This window comes from Panthera leo, chromosome B3 (genome assembly GCF_018350215.1).
Source record: "Panthera leo isolate Ple1 chromosome B3, P.leo_Ple1_pat1.1, whole genome shotgun sequence".
NCBI classification, from domain to species: domain Eukaryota; kingdom Metazoa; phylum Chordata; class Mammalia; order Carnivora; family Felidae; genus Panthera; species Panthera leo.
Window position 1 is genome coordinate 116,403,492 of NC_056684.1, and position 16,592 is coordinate 116,420,083.

Sequence of the window (16,592 nt, forward strand, 5' to 3'; positions counted from 1 at the left end):
ATTTCTGAACTTAGAAGAAAAAGGGAAAAAATCTTAAATAGCCAGGGGGGGGGAAAACACCTTCAAAGAAGAATAGGACAACTAGCTGTTAAAATCAGCCATTTGTTGGGCTGTGAAGCATAAAGAAAAGGTAGAAGCCGCCAGGAGTTTCTAGAGTGCCAAAAGAGTAACTCTCACAATGGATTTTCCCCAATAAAAATATTCTTTCAAGATGTAGGCAAAACTAATTTATAGTTGGGGGGAGAAACTGATCACTTGAGTTAGTTGATGCAGGGATGGGCTGTACACGGGAACCAGGAAACTTGGAGATGATGGAAATAATTTTGTATTTTAATGGTGGTACAGATGTGTTAGAACTCATTAAATCAAATGGATGCAGTTAACTGTTCAGAAGTTATATACCAATAAAGTTGACAAAAACTCAAGGGTAGATTTCTTTTTTTTTTAATTTTTTTTTTAACGTTTATTTATTTTTGAGACAGAGACAGAGCATGAACGGGGGAGGGTCAGAGAGAGGGAGACACAGAATCCGAAACAGGCTCCAGGCTCCGAGCTGTCAGCACAGAGCCCGACGTGGGGCTCGAACTCACAGACTGCTAGATCATGACCTGAGCCGAAGTCGGCCGCCTAACCGACTGAGCCACTCAGGCGCCCCAGATTTCTGCTTCCATCTAGGATTAAGAAAGAAGGACTGGATTTACCTTCCCATCTGAAACAACTTTTTAAAAAGTAGGCAAACAATGAAACTGTGGTTTTTATGACATTGGGCATTAAGCAGCAAAGGACAGTGATTTCTGGGAGCTGGGGCACAGATTAAATGAAGGGTAAGGTCACACCAGCTTTCTGCCTAAAGAGTTTGCAGACTGCAGCACAGGGAGGAGCATGGCCGGGCAGGGGCAGGGAATGCCCAAGGAGTCTCCCTGAGTGGAGACTTACAGGTGAGTCCAGGGAGGCCCAGGAGGGGTAAGTGCATGCATTTGAGGAAACTGCTGGAGGAGCCTTGAGAACCCCCCTACAGGTTTAGGGAGGCAAATCCTCAGTCCCCCCACAAAGCCGAGGACAGTTTTTGCATCCACTGGGTCGACTGGAGAACCTCATGGTTCACATGGCAGGGAGTAGTCTCACAATAGTTTTGCCTCAATAGTGAGTGGGGCAAAATTACCCTCAGCTTAAACACTGCTGTCGTATGACCTAACAGTTTAATAAAAAGCAGGAACTGTAGGGATCAAACTGTTCCCAAATATCTGTGTCCCAGAGTAGCATTCAGGCTTCCTCAAGGCTTCACAGCCCACACTCTGAGAACTGCCTCACAGTAAAGTAAGCACCTTTTAGTGACGGTTTTAAATTTCTGGATTAAATCAGACCCTGTAAAAGTTTTATAAGAATTTAGAACTGGGTTGTTCTCGTGCTCTTTGCCACCCCAGTGACCTTCCCAAGGCCGTGACAGCAGGCAAGAAGAGGTGAAAATGCCGAACCTCAGACCAGTTCTCTGAGAAGCGGGTTCTTCAAATCTGTTTCTCCTGGTGGAGGGCTCTGACTTTATCATCCCATCTTTCCAGAAACTCAGGGCTATGGAAATCAGATTGCAGTATTCGTTTCTTTGATTCTGTGTTGAAGTATCCACTTTATCAGAGGGAGAACAATTTTACGTACAGTTGGTCCTGAGCTGTGAGAGCCCGCGTCACTTTCGGCGGGTGCTCGGGACACTTTGCTTTATCCAGACTCGAGGCCTTCATCTCAGAGACAACCTGTGTCCTGTAGGATTGGCCGTGATTCTTTTTTATAGCATTTGTGGAGTGTCCAGACACATCCATAATGCTCCCTGGCAAGCATGGAATTGTATAGCATGATCCTGGGATTACCCAAAGCAAAAATCCTGAACTGTGGATAAACACAGCGTGTTCTCAGAATGGCTTGCGGTGTCATCATGACTCCATTTTGAGCATCACATGGAAGTAGTACGTATTCGTATGTGTAAACCCATACGCGTGTGTTTGTGCCCGTCTCACAAAAAAAGAGTGCTGTTTTACGTAACCTCCTAACTCAAAACCCCAATCCGCAGCTCTGACTCCATTTACATTTGCTCTTTCCCTTGAAATGTTGCTTGTTACATTTACATAACTCCTCCTCAACAGCTCCTCTCATTCTGGCAGAGAACATGGTTGCTAACTAAGATTACAGGAGCCTGCGTTCAGAGAATGCCACCTACCTTGACTTAATTGCAGTGGAAACCAAGAATATTGTCACGTTAGAGGATAGAGCGGTGACATTCGGCACAATTCCTAAACGAAGGACATTTGACATTCTAACAGATTTCCTAATCCTCTTAAAGGCTCCTTCTTTTCACAAGCAGCAGACATCACTTGGTTCTCCTGGCTGCCGGTGGAGTTCACTAGAGTATGAGAAATCAGTCAAAAGAAGGCGGCACATTGTCTCATTGTCCTTGGATTCAGCTTCTCCAGTGGTTTGGGGGAAGTTTCCTTACTTTTCTCTGCAGTGAACTCCTTTCTTACATAAATGAAGGCCTCTGAATGTTGCATAGTGAAATCTTAGGCCTTTATCTGAGAAGTTTTAAAAAGCCATCCACAAATCCAGTGCTCCTGTGATGCTTTCTGTTGAACAGGGTGACTTTGTTGTACATTGTTGCATGAGAAAGGCTGATCTGGGAGGCACAGAGCCAAACAGCAAATAGTCCAAACCCCTTGCTTTCGCCGCATTGCTTTGTCTCTTTGATAGCTCTCCCTGCAGGGAGACAGTAAGGGTCTGGCTGTATTAAGGACTATTTTGTAACTGACATGGAGGCTACCGCTATTTTTTTATTTGTTAAGTCTTACTAGGGTAGGTACTCAGATTGATTCTAAAGCCAAGTTGAGGTCTCTACCTGTGGGAGCCCTCCTGCCAGCATTAGCCACATTCAGACATTTGAAGCCGGCCAGCCGAGAGAAGGGTGAAATGTCAGTGGTGTGCACTGTTTCGACTTTCCTACGTGTGGTATACAGAAATGAACTAAGTCCTAGATGTGCTTTTGTCCATGATGAAATAGAAATGGTGTGATGTCACGTGCTATTTTGAAAATATTCCAGTATCACCGTATCCAGTTATTTGCTAATTTCAGACTGGGAACTTTACCTTCTGCTTGTTGGAAGAGGCGGAGAAAGGTAGAGCCAATTCTGCGCGATTAGAGCACTCCTAGGGAGCTCTCATGTCTCTGGGTCATGTAAAGGCCACGGAGCTTCCTTGTCAACAAGGTTGTGTGCAGTGGAGGGAGGAAAGCAAACAAGAGTTTGTCCCCTGTGACATTTTCCTGTTACTATTCTGAATCATCTGGTTTAGAAAGTTGGAAAGGGTAGTTCAGGTTCACAGTCCCTTATGTGAAACGGTAAGAGCTGGATGCGTTTCAGAGCTCAGAAATGTCCAGGGGATGTATACAGCATGTAGTAATATTCCCAATGGGATCTGAGACAACACCCCACAATCACATAAGTATTTCCCCAGGGGGGAGAAATGTGAAGTCACACAATGAGAAATAAACCAGAAGTATTAATGTCAGTCCATATCAAGTTTTACTGCCAAAAGTGTTTGCTTACATTTTGTTTTTACCTCTCAACTTCAGAATTGCAAATACGGGGCTGTGGCGGATGTTGCAGCGATAGAAATCGAGCCTGGTTGAGTCGTGGTAATATTTAAGAGAGCTGAATCACAGGACTGACAATTTGTGGTCTTGTGTCTCTCCCTACTGGGCTAGTTACTTCCTTTTCCAGTCTCCGCCTTCACTTATCTGTCACCCAGGAATAATTAATTGTCTTATGGGCTGTTATGAAGATAAGCTAATGTATCTTGAGTACTAAACAATGATTGGCTTACAGCGGGTATTCAATAAATGTTAGCTGTTGCAATTTTGCCTCTTCCCGTCCCTTTCTTCCTTTTCGTTTTTTACGAGATAAAAATTGCCTGAGGCAGCAGTCATGGTGCTGCTCTGGATATAGGCCAAAGCAGTGTGGATTGCCTCGATTTCAGTAGAGAATTAAAAGTCTATATTTAAAAAAAAATTTTTTTTTAACGTGTATTTATTTCTGAGAGAAAGAGAGTGCAAGCAGGGAAGGGACAGAAAGAGTGAGACTGAAGATCTGAAGCAGGCTCTGCGCAGTGAGCTCAGAGCCCAATGTGGGGATCGAACTCACGGACAGAACTGTGAGATCATGACCTGAACCGAAATCAAGAGTCGGCTCCTTTACCGACTGAGCCATCCAGGCACCCCCAAAGTCTAAATTTTTGTATTGAGAACAACACACAAAGTCTTGTTAAATGACTAATACCACCTTAAAATTTGTTTGCAGAATGACTAGACTTCTCAATGATGAGTAAATATTTTGATTAATGTCGCATCATATTTAAGTCCCTTGAATGCTTCATTTTAACTGTCTCTGAGGAAGGATTGTTTGCCACTAGCTGATTTGCCATTATGAAGCCCCTTTTAAAGTTTCTATTCAGGCACTCATCTTTTAGAAAAATATTTGAAAAGTACATTGTTGATGATGGTAGTGCTCTAAGAAAGATATAACTGAGGTTTATAATTTAGTATATTGGAAAAATGGCATTGGGAGAGAAATCTTTCCCAGTTTTACCAGAAAAAAAAAAATTAGCAAGAACATTAATGTGCTGCTTAGTCCAAAACGATATGAATTTTAAAAGATACAATTTTAAAGTATTTTTTGTGTAGTGGAATTCTGCTTTTAAATTTGTAAGGACTTCCTTTTTTATTTTTTTCAATTTTTATTTTTTTTAAAGTTCACTTATTATATTTTGAGAGAGACAGAGAGCAAGTGGGTGAGGGGCAGAGAGAGAGGGAGAAAGAGAGAATCCCAAGCAGGTTCTGTGCTAGCCGCACAGAGCCTGATGTGGGACTCAAACTCACGAACCATGAGCTCATGTCCTGAGCTGAAACCAAGATGCTTAACCGACTGAGCCACCCAGGTGCCCCAGCCTTCCCTTTTTAAAAGGCGGAAATTATTGAAAAAGAATTACCTTTTGTTGTCCAACTGTTGTTGTTATTTTTTTTTTATAGCCTCATTTTGTACTTTGTAATCCACTCAGAGAAAATTCCCTAAAGTATCAACATCTGTTCTCATGATGTATTATCTTGACATACAGAAAATTTCAATTCATCTTCCTGACCTTTTCTCTTAATTTGTGAAGATTATAATTACAGATGCTGGTTCCACTGTTACTTTTTGGATTAGAGGACAGAAGGATTAAAACAGAAGGATTTGAAGAGAAGAGACCTGTTAGCCATGCTGGGCATGTGCCCTCCAGGAGTTAGGAGCATCTCAGTGGGGCACAGTGGATCTGCCTGTATTTATTTATTTATTTATTCAATATATGAAGTTTATTGTCAAATTGGTTTCCATACAACACCCAGTGCTCATCCCAAAAGGTGCCCTCCTCACTACCCATCACCCACCCTCCCCTCCCTCCCACCCCCCATCAACCCTCAGTTTGTTCTCAGTTTTTAACAGTCTCTTATGCTTTGGCTCTCTCCCACTCTAACCTCTTTTTTTTTTTTTTTTTTCCCTTCCCCTCCCCCATGGGTTTCTGTTAAGTTTCTCAGGATCCACATAAGAGTGAAACCATATGGTATCTGTCTTTCTCTATATGGCTTATTTCACTTAGCATCACACTCTCCATTTCCATCCATGTTGCTACAAAAGGCCATATTTCATTCTTTCTCATTGCCACGTAGTATTTCATTGTGTATATAAACCACAATTTCTTTATCCATTCATCAGTTGATGGACATTTAGGCTCTTTCCATAATTTGGCTATTGTTGAGAGTGCTGCTATAAACATTGGGGTACAAGTGCCCCTATGCATCAGTACTCCTGTATCCCTTGGGTAAATTCCTAGCAGTGCTATTGCTGGGTCATAGGGTAGGTCTATTTTTAATTTTCTGAGGAACCTCCACACTGCTTTCCAGAGCGGCTGCACCAGTTTGCATTCCCACCAACAGTGCAAGAGGGTTCCCGTTTGTCCACATCCTCTCCAGCATCTATAGTCTCCTGATTTGTTCATTTTGGCCACTCTGACTGGTGTGAGGTGATATCTGAGTGTGGTTTTGATTTGTATTTCCCTGATGAGGAGCGACGTTGAACATCTTTTCATGTGCCTGTTGGATCTGCCTGTATTTATATGCCTCGTACCGCCTCTCTTCGCAGCTGAACTATCAGCAGAAGGTAGGCATCATGTACTGCAGAGCTGGACAGAGCACGGAAGAAGAGATCTACAACAATGAGTCAGCCGGCCCGGCCTTTGAGGAATTCCTTCAGCTGTTGGGAGAACGCGTTCGGCTCAAAGGATTTGAGAAGTACCGTGCACAGCTTGACACCAAAAGTAAGAAATACTTACACTCTCCTGCTAGGCTTATTTCCGCCCTGCTGTGTTGATGTTCATCTGCTAGATTGCCCATAAAACAATATTGCCGTTTACTGCAGAACACCGCCGGGGACAGGGGAGAGGAAGCCAGAGAAGGAGGACGCGGCCCCAGGACATTTGACGACTGTAATCAAAGTAGCTAGGATCGGACTGTTAAAAAGAAACGGTGTTCTCAGCAGCGTGGATGGAGCGATAGGGCAGGGGTGCAACTCACGCGGGATTGCTCCTGGGTAGGGTCGTGTAAATGTCACTATAGTTAGGTGAATGTTAGAGCGACTAAAACTTCCAGAATCTTGTAGCCATCTGGTCATAAGCCCCGGAATTTTTTACTTTCATTGATTTATCTTGTAATCCCCATGCGTATGGATGCAGTCAATCTTCATGATAAGGGTTTTCTTATTCATTTTTGTCTTCTATTAAGATTGAGGTTTTTTTGTTAGTCTCTTTTCTATTTTTATTGTTCGTACTCTAATTGAATCCCTAAGGAAACAGGCCTCTTAGCTTTGGTATTAGTTTGGCTCCTGAAATATGTTGATTAAGAGCACAATACTGGAACAGTCTCTTTAGCTATGGCTCATGAACACACAAGGTTGTGCGCTCCCATTCCCCACGCCGTTAATAAGATAGTTACGTTCTCCAACATCTGTTTAGGTTACAGTATGTTGATGTCTGCTGTGTGTCTGTGAGGAGGCAGTTTTAAATTTTATCTCAGAATCCATCCATGGACACCTATGACCTGTTTTTCTTTGAGAGGGTCTTTGGATTAGCACATCTGTATGGCAGTCTATAGTAATCTCCGATTTTCTGTACAGGAAATTAAATAAGGAGTTGAGTCATGAAAACAGAAAAGCATTCATAAACTCCACTGCAGGGAAGAATTTCCTGTTGCCATGGTTTTGCTGTTGCCAACTTGGAAACGACATGCAGGAGAGACTATTAAAGCCCATAAATAGCCTAGACTCTTAAATATTATTTTAGCGTTCCATACTCTACTTGCAATTGCGTAAAACGTTAAATCTTAATACGTCCTGAACTCTTCTTTCCCAGATTTTCTGACATTTGCCCTATACGCTTCATTCATGTTGTCCTAGTTTGCAGTGTTCTATAAATTACCACCACCACGAAGAGCTATATGAAAGCTTCTGGGAAGAGTGTACTAAGCACCCTGCTTCTATGCATGAATGGCCAGATTGGAAATTGATTAAGACTGTGTATTATTTGTGTGTTCACACATTCCCAGCCGCCTCTTGATGATGAAAGGCAACATGAGAAAAGTATAGCAAGACCATACTTAAGCAGTGTGGCATCAAGTAAGACACTGAAATAAACAAAATAAGCACCGTACGCATGTTTTGCCTCAAAATCCCAATAGCTGCACAGGCTAGAGGGGGATAAGCCTGGGTTAGCTGACCTCCTCTAGCAGCATACTTGTTCTGTAATATTCAGCAGGGAAGGGTTCCTTTTCACTGTGGTGCCCTCCTTTAAGACCCCTAGTAACCTTTCAGGGCATAGCTGATGAGCAGAGGAATGAGCAGACAGTTTCTTTTTCTGTCCTTTCAGAGTGTCAGATTTCTTCCAGGGAACAAAAAGTCGGAAAGTATTTCTATCGTAAAGCTCTAAAAGAGGCAGTTTGCATGTTTATCTCTCTTACTTCAAGCCAGTAGTGTCAAAACCAGCCTCTGCAGGTCCCACAGCTTCTCATTGGCCATGGCACCCCCAAAGATAAGATTTTGCTCTGTGTGCTAGAAGATAATCTCACCACGTTTTGTCTAACCTTACTTTGTGTCAGGAAACTCTCTCTTTCAGTATAATCATTAAAAACAGAAAATGCTGGGGCACCTGGGTGGCTCAGTCCGGCGTCTCACTTTTGATTTCAGCTCAGGTCACGACTTCATGGTTCATGAGTTCGAGCCCTGTATCAGGCTCCGCACTGAGTGTGGAGCCTGCTTGGGACCCATTCTTTCTCTCCTCCTCCGCCCCCCCCCCCCCAATTTCTCTGTCTCTCCCATGCTTGTGCTCTCTCTTTCTCTCTCTCTCTCTCTCTTTAGCTCTCTCTCTCTCAAAATAAATAAACTAAAAAAAAAAAAATCTTCAAAATAAATAAATACTAAGTAAGAGAAAATGTTTTCCAGGACAAGTGTTCCTGTAGGATCACTTCTTGTACATATGACAGTGTAGGTGTGATTGGATCTGTGGGTTCATAGTTTCCATCAAATAAAAGTAGTAATTGCCAATCTTCATTTTTTTTCTGTTGCCATCTTCTGAATTTCCAATTACACATACATTAGATCACTCACTAGTGTACCTCAGGTTAATGAAGCTGTTTTAATTTTTTTTAAACTTTTTTTCCCTGTGCTTCCATTTGGATAATTCCTATTAGTATATCTTCCAAGTTCACTGTGCTTTTCTTCTACAGTGTCTTAATCTGCTGTTAATCCAGTCCAGTGAAATTTTCATTTGAGATATTATCATCTCCAGAAGCCAGAATTGCATTTGGTCCTCTTCTCAGTTATCTAGTTTATCTTCATTAGGTTCATGTTGTCCTTTAAATCCTTGAATATGTTTATTTTATTTTTTTAGCGTTTATTGTGAGAGAGAGAGAGAGAGAGAGAGAGAGAGAGAGAGAGAGAAAATGCGTGAGCGGGGGAGGGCTAGAGGGAGAGAGGATCCCGAGCAGCCTCCCGGCTCTGCATCCCAGCACGGATGCAGGGTTCAATCCTACGACCACGAGATCATGACCTGAGCCCAACTCAAGAGTTGGGACACTTAACCGACTGAGCCACCCAGGTGCCCCTCCTTGATGTATTTATGATAGCTGTGTTCAAGTCTCTGCATGCTAATTCTGTCGTCCTTGTCGTTTGAAGCCTCCATTTAACAAATCTTCTCTTGCTTTTGAGTTACATTTTAGTGCTGCATGTATCTGGTTACTTTTGATTGGAGAGTGTATATTCTGAATGTTTTCTGGTTGAGTGTCTAGATTGTGTTGTCTTCCTCAAAGAGTGGTGAGTTTTGCTTTGGTGAGCAGTTAAGTTACTTACAAAACAGCTTGATCTTTATGAATCTTGTTCTTAAGCATACCCAGGGCAGTGTTTACTCTCTAATGTAGCTCTGCTACTAAGGCATGACTTTTCTTATGTCTGAGGACCTGCATATTCAATGAGGTCTCTTTACTGTGGCTGGTTAGAACTTGAGTGCCTTCCAACCCTGTGTCAGCCGTGAGAATTGTTTGCCTTACGATTCTTTGGTGGTTTTTCTTTGCCTAATAGTTTTTCCCTCTTTCTCTTACTGAGTTATAATTGACATATAGCATTATGTTAGTTTCAGGTGTACAACATATTGATCCAATACTTGCATGTGTTGTGAAATGACCACCACCACAAGTCTAATTAACATGTGTCACCATACAAGGTTACAAACAATCTTTTTTCTTGCGATGAGAACATCTAAGATCTACTCCTAGCAACTTTCAGATATGCAATACAGTATTATTCACCGTGGTCACCATGCTGTACACTACCCTAATAGTTTTCCTTTGCCTGGCTTGTGGAATCTTCCTCTGTGTGTGTGCAGCTTCATCGTGAGCCCAAGACTCAAGGAGACCCTTATGCGGATTTCTGAACCTCTTTCACTGTGTAGTTTCCTCCCCTTTGGTACGCTGCCCTGCGAATATCAACTACCTCAGGCTTCCTGAACTCCAGTGTATTTTGGCTTTCCCTCTTCAAAGCCGTGCACTGTGCCGCTGTTCCAAAAGTTCCTCCAGGTAGAAAACCTGGTGGGATCAGAGGGCTCATCTTCTTTTATTCTTTTTTCTCTGGGATCACTATCCAATGCTGCCTATTGTAAAATGTCTGAAAAAAAGTTGTTTCAGATATTTCGTCAGTTTTTCTAGTTACTTACGATGGGAGGACAAGTCCCATATACCAAGTTACCTCTGGTGGAAGCCGAGGTCCCAGATATTCTGTGTGTTTGTCATTTCATTTACTCCTCAAAGTGTTTACTAGGTACTGGTTCTCCCCATTTTACAGAATTGGCTTCTTTAGATTAACGTGCCCAATGTTAGACAGCAAGGAAGCACTAGTGAGGTGGAACAGATCCTAGTGCTGTGGTTAAGGAGGTGTTCAGAGAAAGCATAAATGTGGAATTAAATACAGTGAAGCCCAGGGCTCTCTGCCTTGTGCCTGTGACTCTTCCCTTTCTCTCCAGCCCTTGGGCTAAAATTACCCAAGCCAACTCATGAAACAGCTCTACTTGTCATGCATTACAATTATATTCAGATTTTAGTACTTTGGTAAAAGAGGGAAAGGCTCAGAAGAAATGGTTCTTCTCTTTGCCAGTGTTTCATACAAAGTCCATTTTCCTGTTTTCAGAAGTAAGGTCTTTTAGCAAATAAGCTACAAATGGGGCGGGGTGGAACAGTTCTGCAAAGAAGAAATTTTCAGGAGTGGGTTTTTGTTCCCCCTCCTTACTTTGTTTCCTTATTTGAATGGTATAACCTCTAGATAATTACCGTCCTCTCATTCTACAGCAAATACAAAAATAAACTTCCCACCAAGCAGTGTGTTATTTGAAAGCTAGAGACCACCTTCATTTATAACTGTGCATATGGATTATTATTTGGGAAATCATTTCCTGAACGAGGCTTGTTTGTCAAGTCAGAACAGAGGAGACTTTAGGAGCCCTTTGTAAGCATTCCTTCCAAGCCTTGCCTTCGTTAATTTGCTGTAGTATTAGTGAATGCTTGTTGCTTCCCCCTTTTGTTGGCAGCGTTTTAAAAACCAAGGAAATAAATCCTCCTGTATTTGGAATATTTAAACTTCGATAGGGAAGGGGGTAAAACTAGCATTGTTTAAATGCTCTGCATATGCAAAGGGCATTTGGAGTCAGAGACACTGATGAATGAAGGAAAGGACTCTTTCTTCACCTCCTTCAACTTCAAACTACTTTAACGTAAGGTTTTTCCTCTGAGTGTTTCTGGGATGTGCTTGGCAAAGAAATGAAAATACATAAAAGTCCTTGTTTAAGGAGACTACACTTTTCACCTCAACTGCACAAAATTCCAAATTCTAATCAACACATTTCCTGAGCATCTTTTGTGGGCTAGCACCTCTACATACGTTAATTCGCTTAATCCTTCCAGCAACAAGAATATCAATGGGCAGAGAGGTGATGTGATTTGTTTGTGGTCATTTAGCAAAGATGCCACTGGCATTCAAATTCAGATCTTCTTACTTCCAAATTGGGAAGCCAGGTAATTGCAGGTGTCTCGCAAAGTGAGGAGTTGGTAGAAAATACTAGTGGCTGATTCCGAAGTACCAACCCCACACCCATCTTGTCCTTCGTCATCTCTCAACGTGCTACTGATTTTGAGATGCCTTGAGTCCCAGGTATGTTCACATGCACCCTCGCATATCCTGAAACTGACACCATATGAATGCACCTGCCGTGGCCAAGGGTACTGCTATAAACTCTTCTTTATTCCACCCTCATTAAAGCAGAGTAACTCATCTGCTGGCTGTGTCTAAATGTACATTGAAAGAATATTAGCAAATACGATAGATGCCAGAGCAGGTAGAATTCTTGATTTCCCCAAATACTTCATTAGTGAGTGAGTGAAATAGTGCCACAAGGGCAGAAGTGTGTCTCATCTCGAATGATGCCAGTGTTCCAGATGTCCGTTCTTGGCCCTGACTCTGTTTCTGAGCATTGACTTCTGCATTCCCCAGACCCTGAGGCAAGGTTGCATAGACAGGGGATCAGGGGTCTTAAAGGGTTGGTCCCCAGCAGCCAACTGACAATGATTATATTTCAAGTTAAATAAAAGGATAAAAATGAGATCTACAGGCTATCTGACTTCATCTTACATTTGATGTGTTCTCTCGTGGTGAGGACATTTAATAAATGGAACTTAAGCTTTCTTCCTTCTGTTGACTTTATTTAGTCTGCATGAGTTTAGGTAACAAGATTACTTTTCTCTTGTGTTCATAAATACTTAAAACTAGGAACTTTCCTGAAATCAAGTTGCATAGGCCCGTTTTCCTTCATCTAGCTTTTCTTAACTCTGGATACATCCGTTAGTGACTGCAAAATGGTTGTAAAAAAAATCTAATTACTTTTCCTTATCCAGATTCGTATACATACACTTTATCAACCAAGTTTCAGCCTACAGAAAAGTAAAGGAGTTGAGCCCAAAAGAGAAGTCAGAGATGATTATGACACTGTCTCTGAAACTGCTCTACAAACGTATTAACCTATTCATACCATTCATGGGGTTTTGGAGTGATGAGGGTCTGGAGCCGATGGCCAAGAAAGAATTCTTGAGATGTTTTTGGTGCAAAAAGGTGATTTTATTAAAGTGCAGAGACAGGACCCATGGGCAGAAAGAGCTGCACTGGAGTTGTGAAGAATGGCTGGTGATACGCTATGGAACTGGGGGAGGTAAAGGCAAAAAGGAGGCCTCCAGAAGGACTTTCATATACTAAAGACTGATAATACACGAGAGGCCTAGCTCTTGTCAAGCTAAGGTTGTTTTCCCTCTAGTAAGGCATCAGACATTACAACTGTAGGGGGTTCCTAGAGAAATGTTATACTCTATATTTGTCTCAAGTATTTGTCAGTGGGCTGCAGGTTATAAAGAAATTTAATTTTACCTGCCATTTCCTTCTTGCCTTTGTTCCCCACATCACTGTGGAGGGGAAGGTGATGTTGGGGCTCCAGGCAACTGAGTCTATAGGTTTCTGGAGATTAGGCTATTGATAAGATTGCCTTTTTCTAGTAATTTACTAAGACATTTATAAACTGATGGAGACTTGTGTCCTACATGACTGTGATCTCTTACCAGTTGACCATTTGTTTTCTTTCCTTTCCTTTGTTCTTGGGCAGCCCAGAGTGCCTGAGGAATGTCACATGTATCCCACCTGGGGGGCAGGGGAGGAGGGTGTGCTGAACTTGTGCTTTGTCCTCAGCTTGCCTTGTGCTCTCTCATCACAGTCTTCAAATAGAAATGCCTAATGTAGGATATTATCCCATATCTACACTTTCTGAAAGCAGCAGAGAAAAATATTATCGTTCCTTAATTATTCAGTGTCTTCTTATCATCTACACTGAATATTAGAAATTTTACTTTCCATGACTTAGCATAGAATGTTGACCTTATTAGTGGGTATATGCCACCCACTGGTAGTATGATTTGGAGGCAAATCACATGATTATCAAGATGACCCATAAGATGCCCGAATTTACTTTTAAAGCTCCATACAGATAAGAAGGAGCATTATCTTCTTTCCACCCCTCTTCTCAAGCATATTTCCCATTATAAATTCTTCAATATATATATTCTTTACCCAGAGCAAAATGGAATTTTGTCATTTTCATTTTTTCCTGATTGCCAAGCTAATTAAGTTTTTCATGGTTTCAGGGTTTCCGGGTCACTAAAAATATAATAATAGAAACATTGGATGCTTTATTCTTTGGGAAATATAGCAAACATTCGTTTTCCATTCTTTCTGGTAACGTTTAACAATTCTGTTACTTATATAGTATTTTCAGGATTTTGAAATTCCTTATGGCTCGGAAAGGAAAATTTCATTGTTTTGACTCTTGTTTCACCTTTGAAGCTTTTGGAACTGTTCAAACTGTTTAAAATTATCAGCAAAACTTGAGGGTTTCCAGAGGTCCCCAGAAAAAGGCTGGTCAAGCAGCGTCTATTACATAAATGAGGCACGCAGAAAGGACAGCGAGAGCGGGCCAGAAGTAGAAAAGCAAGGTTACCTTCAGGGTTGTCTTCCACATCAGCTTTCCTCTCTGGCAGTAATTCTTTTAGAATTAGGCAGACATACAAAGCAAAATGTAACACGAGTTCTGGATGACAGTCTCTTTTCTAGTTCATTAATTTTGCCCCAAATTGACTTGAAACACATGTAAGTACACGTCAAAGCTGACACATTCGCTTTAAGGTTTAAAATGTACTAATCGGTTCAGAAGTTATTTATAAGTAGAGCCCTTAAAAGTAGATATGTTCTTCGTACTTAAGGCGTGTCTTAGATAGTCCAATTATTTATAGCAGTAGTTTATAGTTTTTTGTGTTGGTGGCCATTAGCATTTAGAAGATATTTTTTTCTTGGGAGGCTATCTGTTGGTACATATTTTAGCAATTTTTTGAAAAATAGTCTGTGCTTTATTTCAGTTTTAGCTTGTTTTTAACCCTTTGCATTTTCTGTCAGCTTCAAAGATTAAGTTCCTTCAAGAAGCTCGAGGTTGAAGCTCCAGGCTCTAGAACATGTTTACAAGCCTGTCTGCAAGCCACCATTGTGGTCTGTTTGTGGAGCAGTGCCTAAGGGCAGCAGAGCTCCTGCATCGCAGTCACCCTGGGGGTGTTTATTAAAATAGATTCCTTTGCCCAGCCCTGTACCCACTGTGCAGTATTTCTGGGGGTGGTGCATGCAAATCTGCCTTTTAAACCAGCTCCCCAGATGCCAGTGTGCATGCTAAATTTTGAGAACTACTGCCTCTTGGTGTATACCAGAGGCTTTGTCTTGCAGCTTCCCCGAAGTGCAGTAAAACGTTCTGGTCTTCAACGGTATGGTTGATGAGGCTCGAATTTACCCAGCATGAACAAACAAACGCACTAATGTCATTTAGCAGCCTGCAAGTCCAGGTCCTTTAAGACCAGAGACGCTCCCTTTCGGTTGGACAGCTAATAATTCTCTTCTCTGGTTTCTGGTTATTTCTGGGCAATTGATTTGTTGATGATTAAGGGAGTAGAGGTTGCTCTCCCTTAAGGAAGATGAAAGCAGAACACAGTCTATAAAAACTTGTTGGACATTGCTTATAATACCTTTGTTATTCAGGTTACAGACCTATTAAGTTTTCATCTGTTTGTTAAGAATAAAACAACTCTCTTGCTTGAATCAGAAATATTGGAAAAGGCGGTCTTAACCTGACATCTGTGGACAGAGTTCAGGGGTGTGTGAACTTGGACGGGAAATCATTTTACATTTGTTTTCACTGACCCCTAATTAAAATTTAGGACTTCCTTCAATTATGAATGTGGGCAACAAACCACAGTTGCATAAGTTCTACCTACGATTGTATTGCAAGTTGAGAGCATAGATATTTCCATATTGTATTTTTTTTTGGAGGTCCCTCAAACTACTGCTTATGTACATCACTACTTCAGAATTATAGTAGTTCTGTTCGATCAATTGCTAAAACTTGTTATAGAAATCTAATGCTATTATAGTTTAAAATTATTTTTGATAACTATTTCTCAGTATAATTGATTTCTATTGAAATCAGATGTAGTTTGTTTCATGCATTTATAAATACTGTTCTGAGAAGGGACCCAGGCTTCCCTGGACCGCCAAAGAGAATCAGATACAAAAAAATGGGTAAGAACACTGATGCTAGTTCTTATCTAGCATCTTTTCATCCTAAACGATTTCCTTTGTTTTCTTTTTTTGGAGATGTTTTTCTTAAATGAACTATTTTTCCCATTCTTACAGTCATCTCATCATTATATCTATTTTTTTTTTACTGTAGCTGACTCCACTGGAACCCATTCTCTGTATACAACATACAAAGACTATGAAATTATGTTCCATGTTTCCACCATGCTGCCATACACACCTAATAACAAGCAACAGGTAAGAGATCCCGGTGTTGTCTGTGTTTCCTACCCTTTTTCGTTTCCCCCAGAAGCCTAAGTGGCAAGTTTGTAAAATCTGAAACCAGAATTGAATGTTGCACCTGTCACCGCAGCAGGAAGCTTTTGTACTTTGCGGAAATAACGAATAGCAAATGAGCTGAAAACAAATGAAGAGACCCAGATTCTAGGTTAACAGCCAGCTGGATGGCTTTGTGAATTAATCATTTGCTTTTCACCCACGGGGATTGAGGTTTTCATGGAATCCGAAGAGAACAAGTTAAAATCATGGTGATTAGGTGACCCTGCAGTGTTGCAGAGAACATGTATGAGTGGGTGAAGTTCCATCTCAAGAGGCCAGGAGACAAAGCAGGAAAGTACTGATGTGTCATTTCAGATTTCAAAGGAGGCTTGGTACACTGACTTGGAGAAAAATCGGAATAAATGTCAGTGGGATCTCAGAAAAAGGTTTTTTTCTTAATGTTTGTCAGGAGGACAGCAAAGAACATAAAAAAACCCTTGC

At 41.4% G+C, this 16,592-nt stretch overlaps 1 protein-coding gene across 13 annotated transcripts in view; it reads left to right on the top strand.

The window, feature by feature from the left end:
* Window positions 1-16,592, top strand: part of SIPA1L1 (signal induced proliferation associated 1 like 1) — a 362,552-nt gene that overhangs the window by 268,245 nt on the left and 77,715 nt on the right. For all 13 annotated transcript variants that reach the window (XM_042943670.1, XM_042943676.1, XM_042943662.1 and 10 more), the window contains 2 exons: window positions 6,213-6,387; window positions 15,967-16,070. In XM_042943670.1, the coding sequence (XP_042799604.1) occupies window positions 6,213-6,387; window positions 15,967-16,070 (279 nt within the window). The remainder of the gene's footprint in view (window positions 1-6,212; window positions 6,388-15,966; window positions 16,071-16,592) is intronic.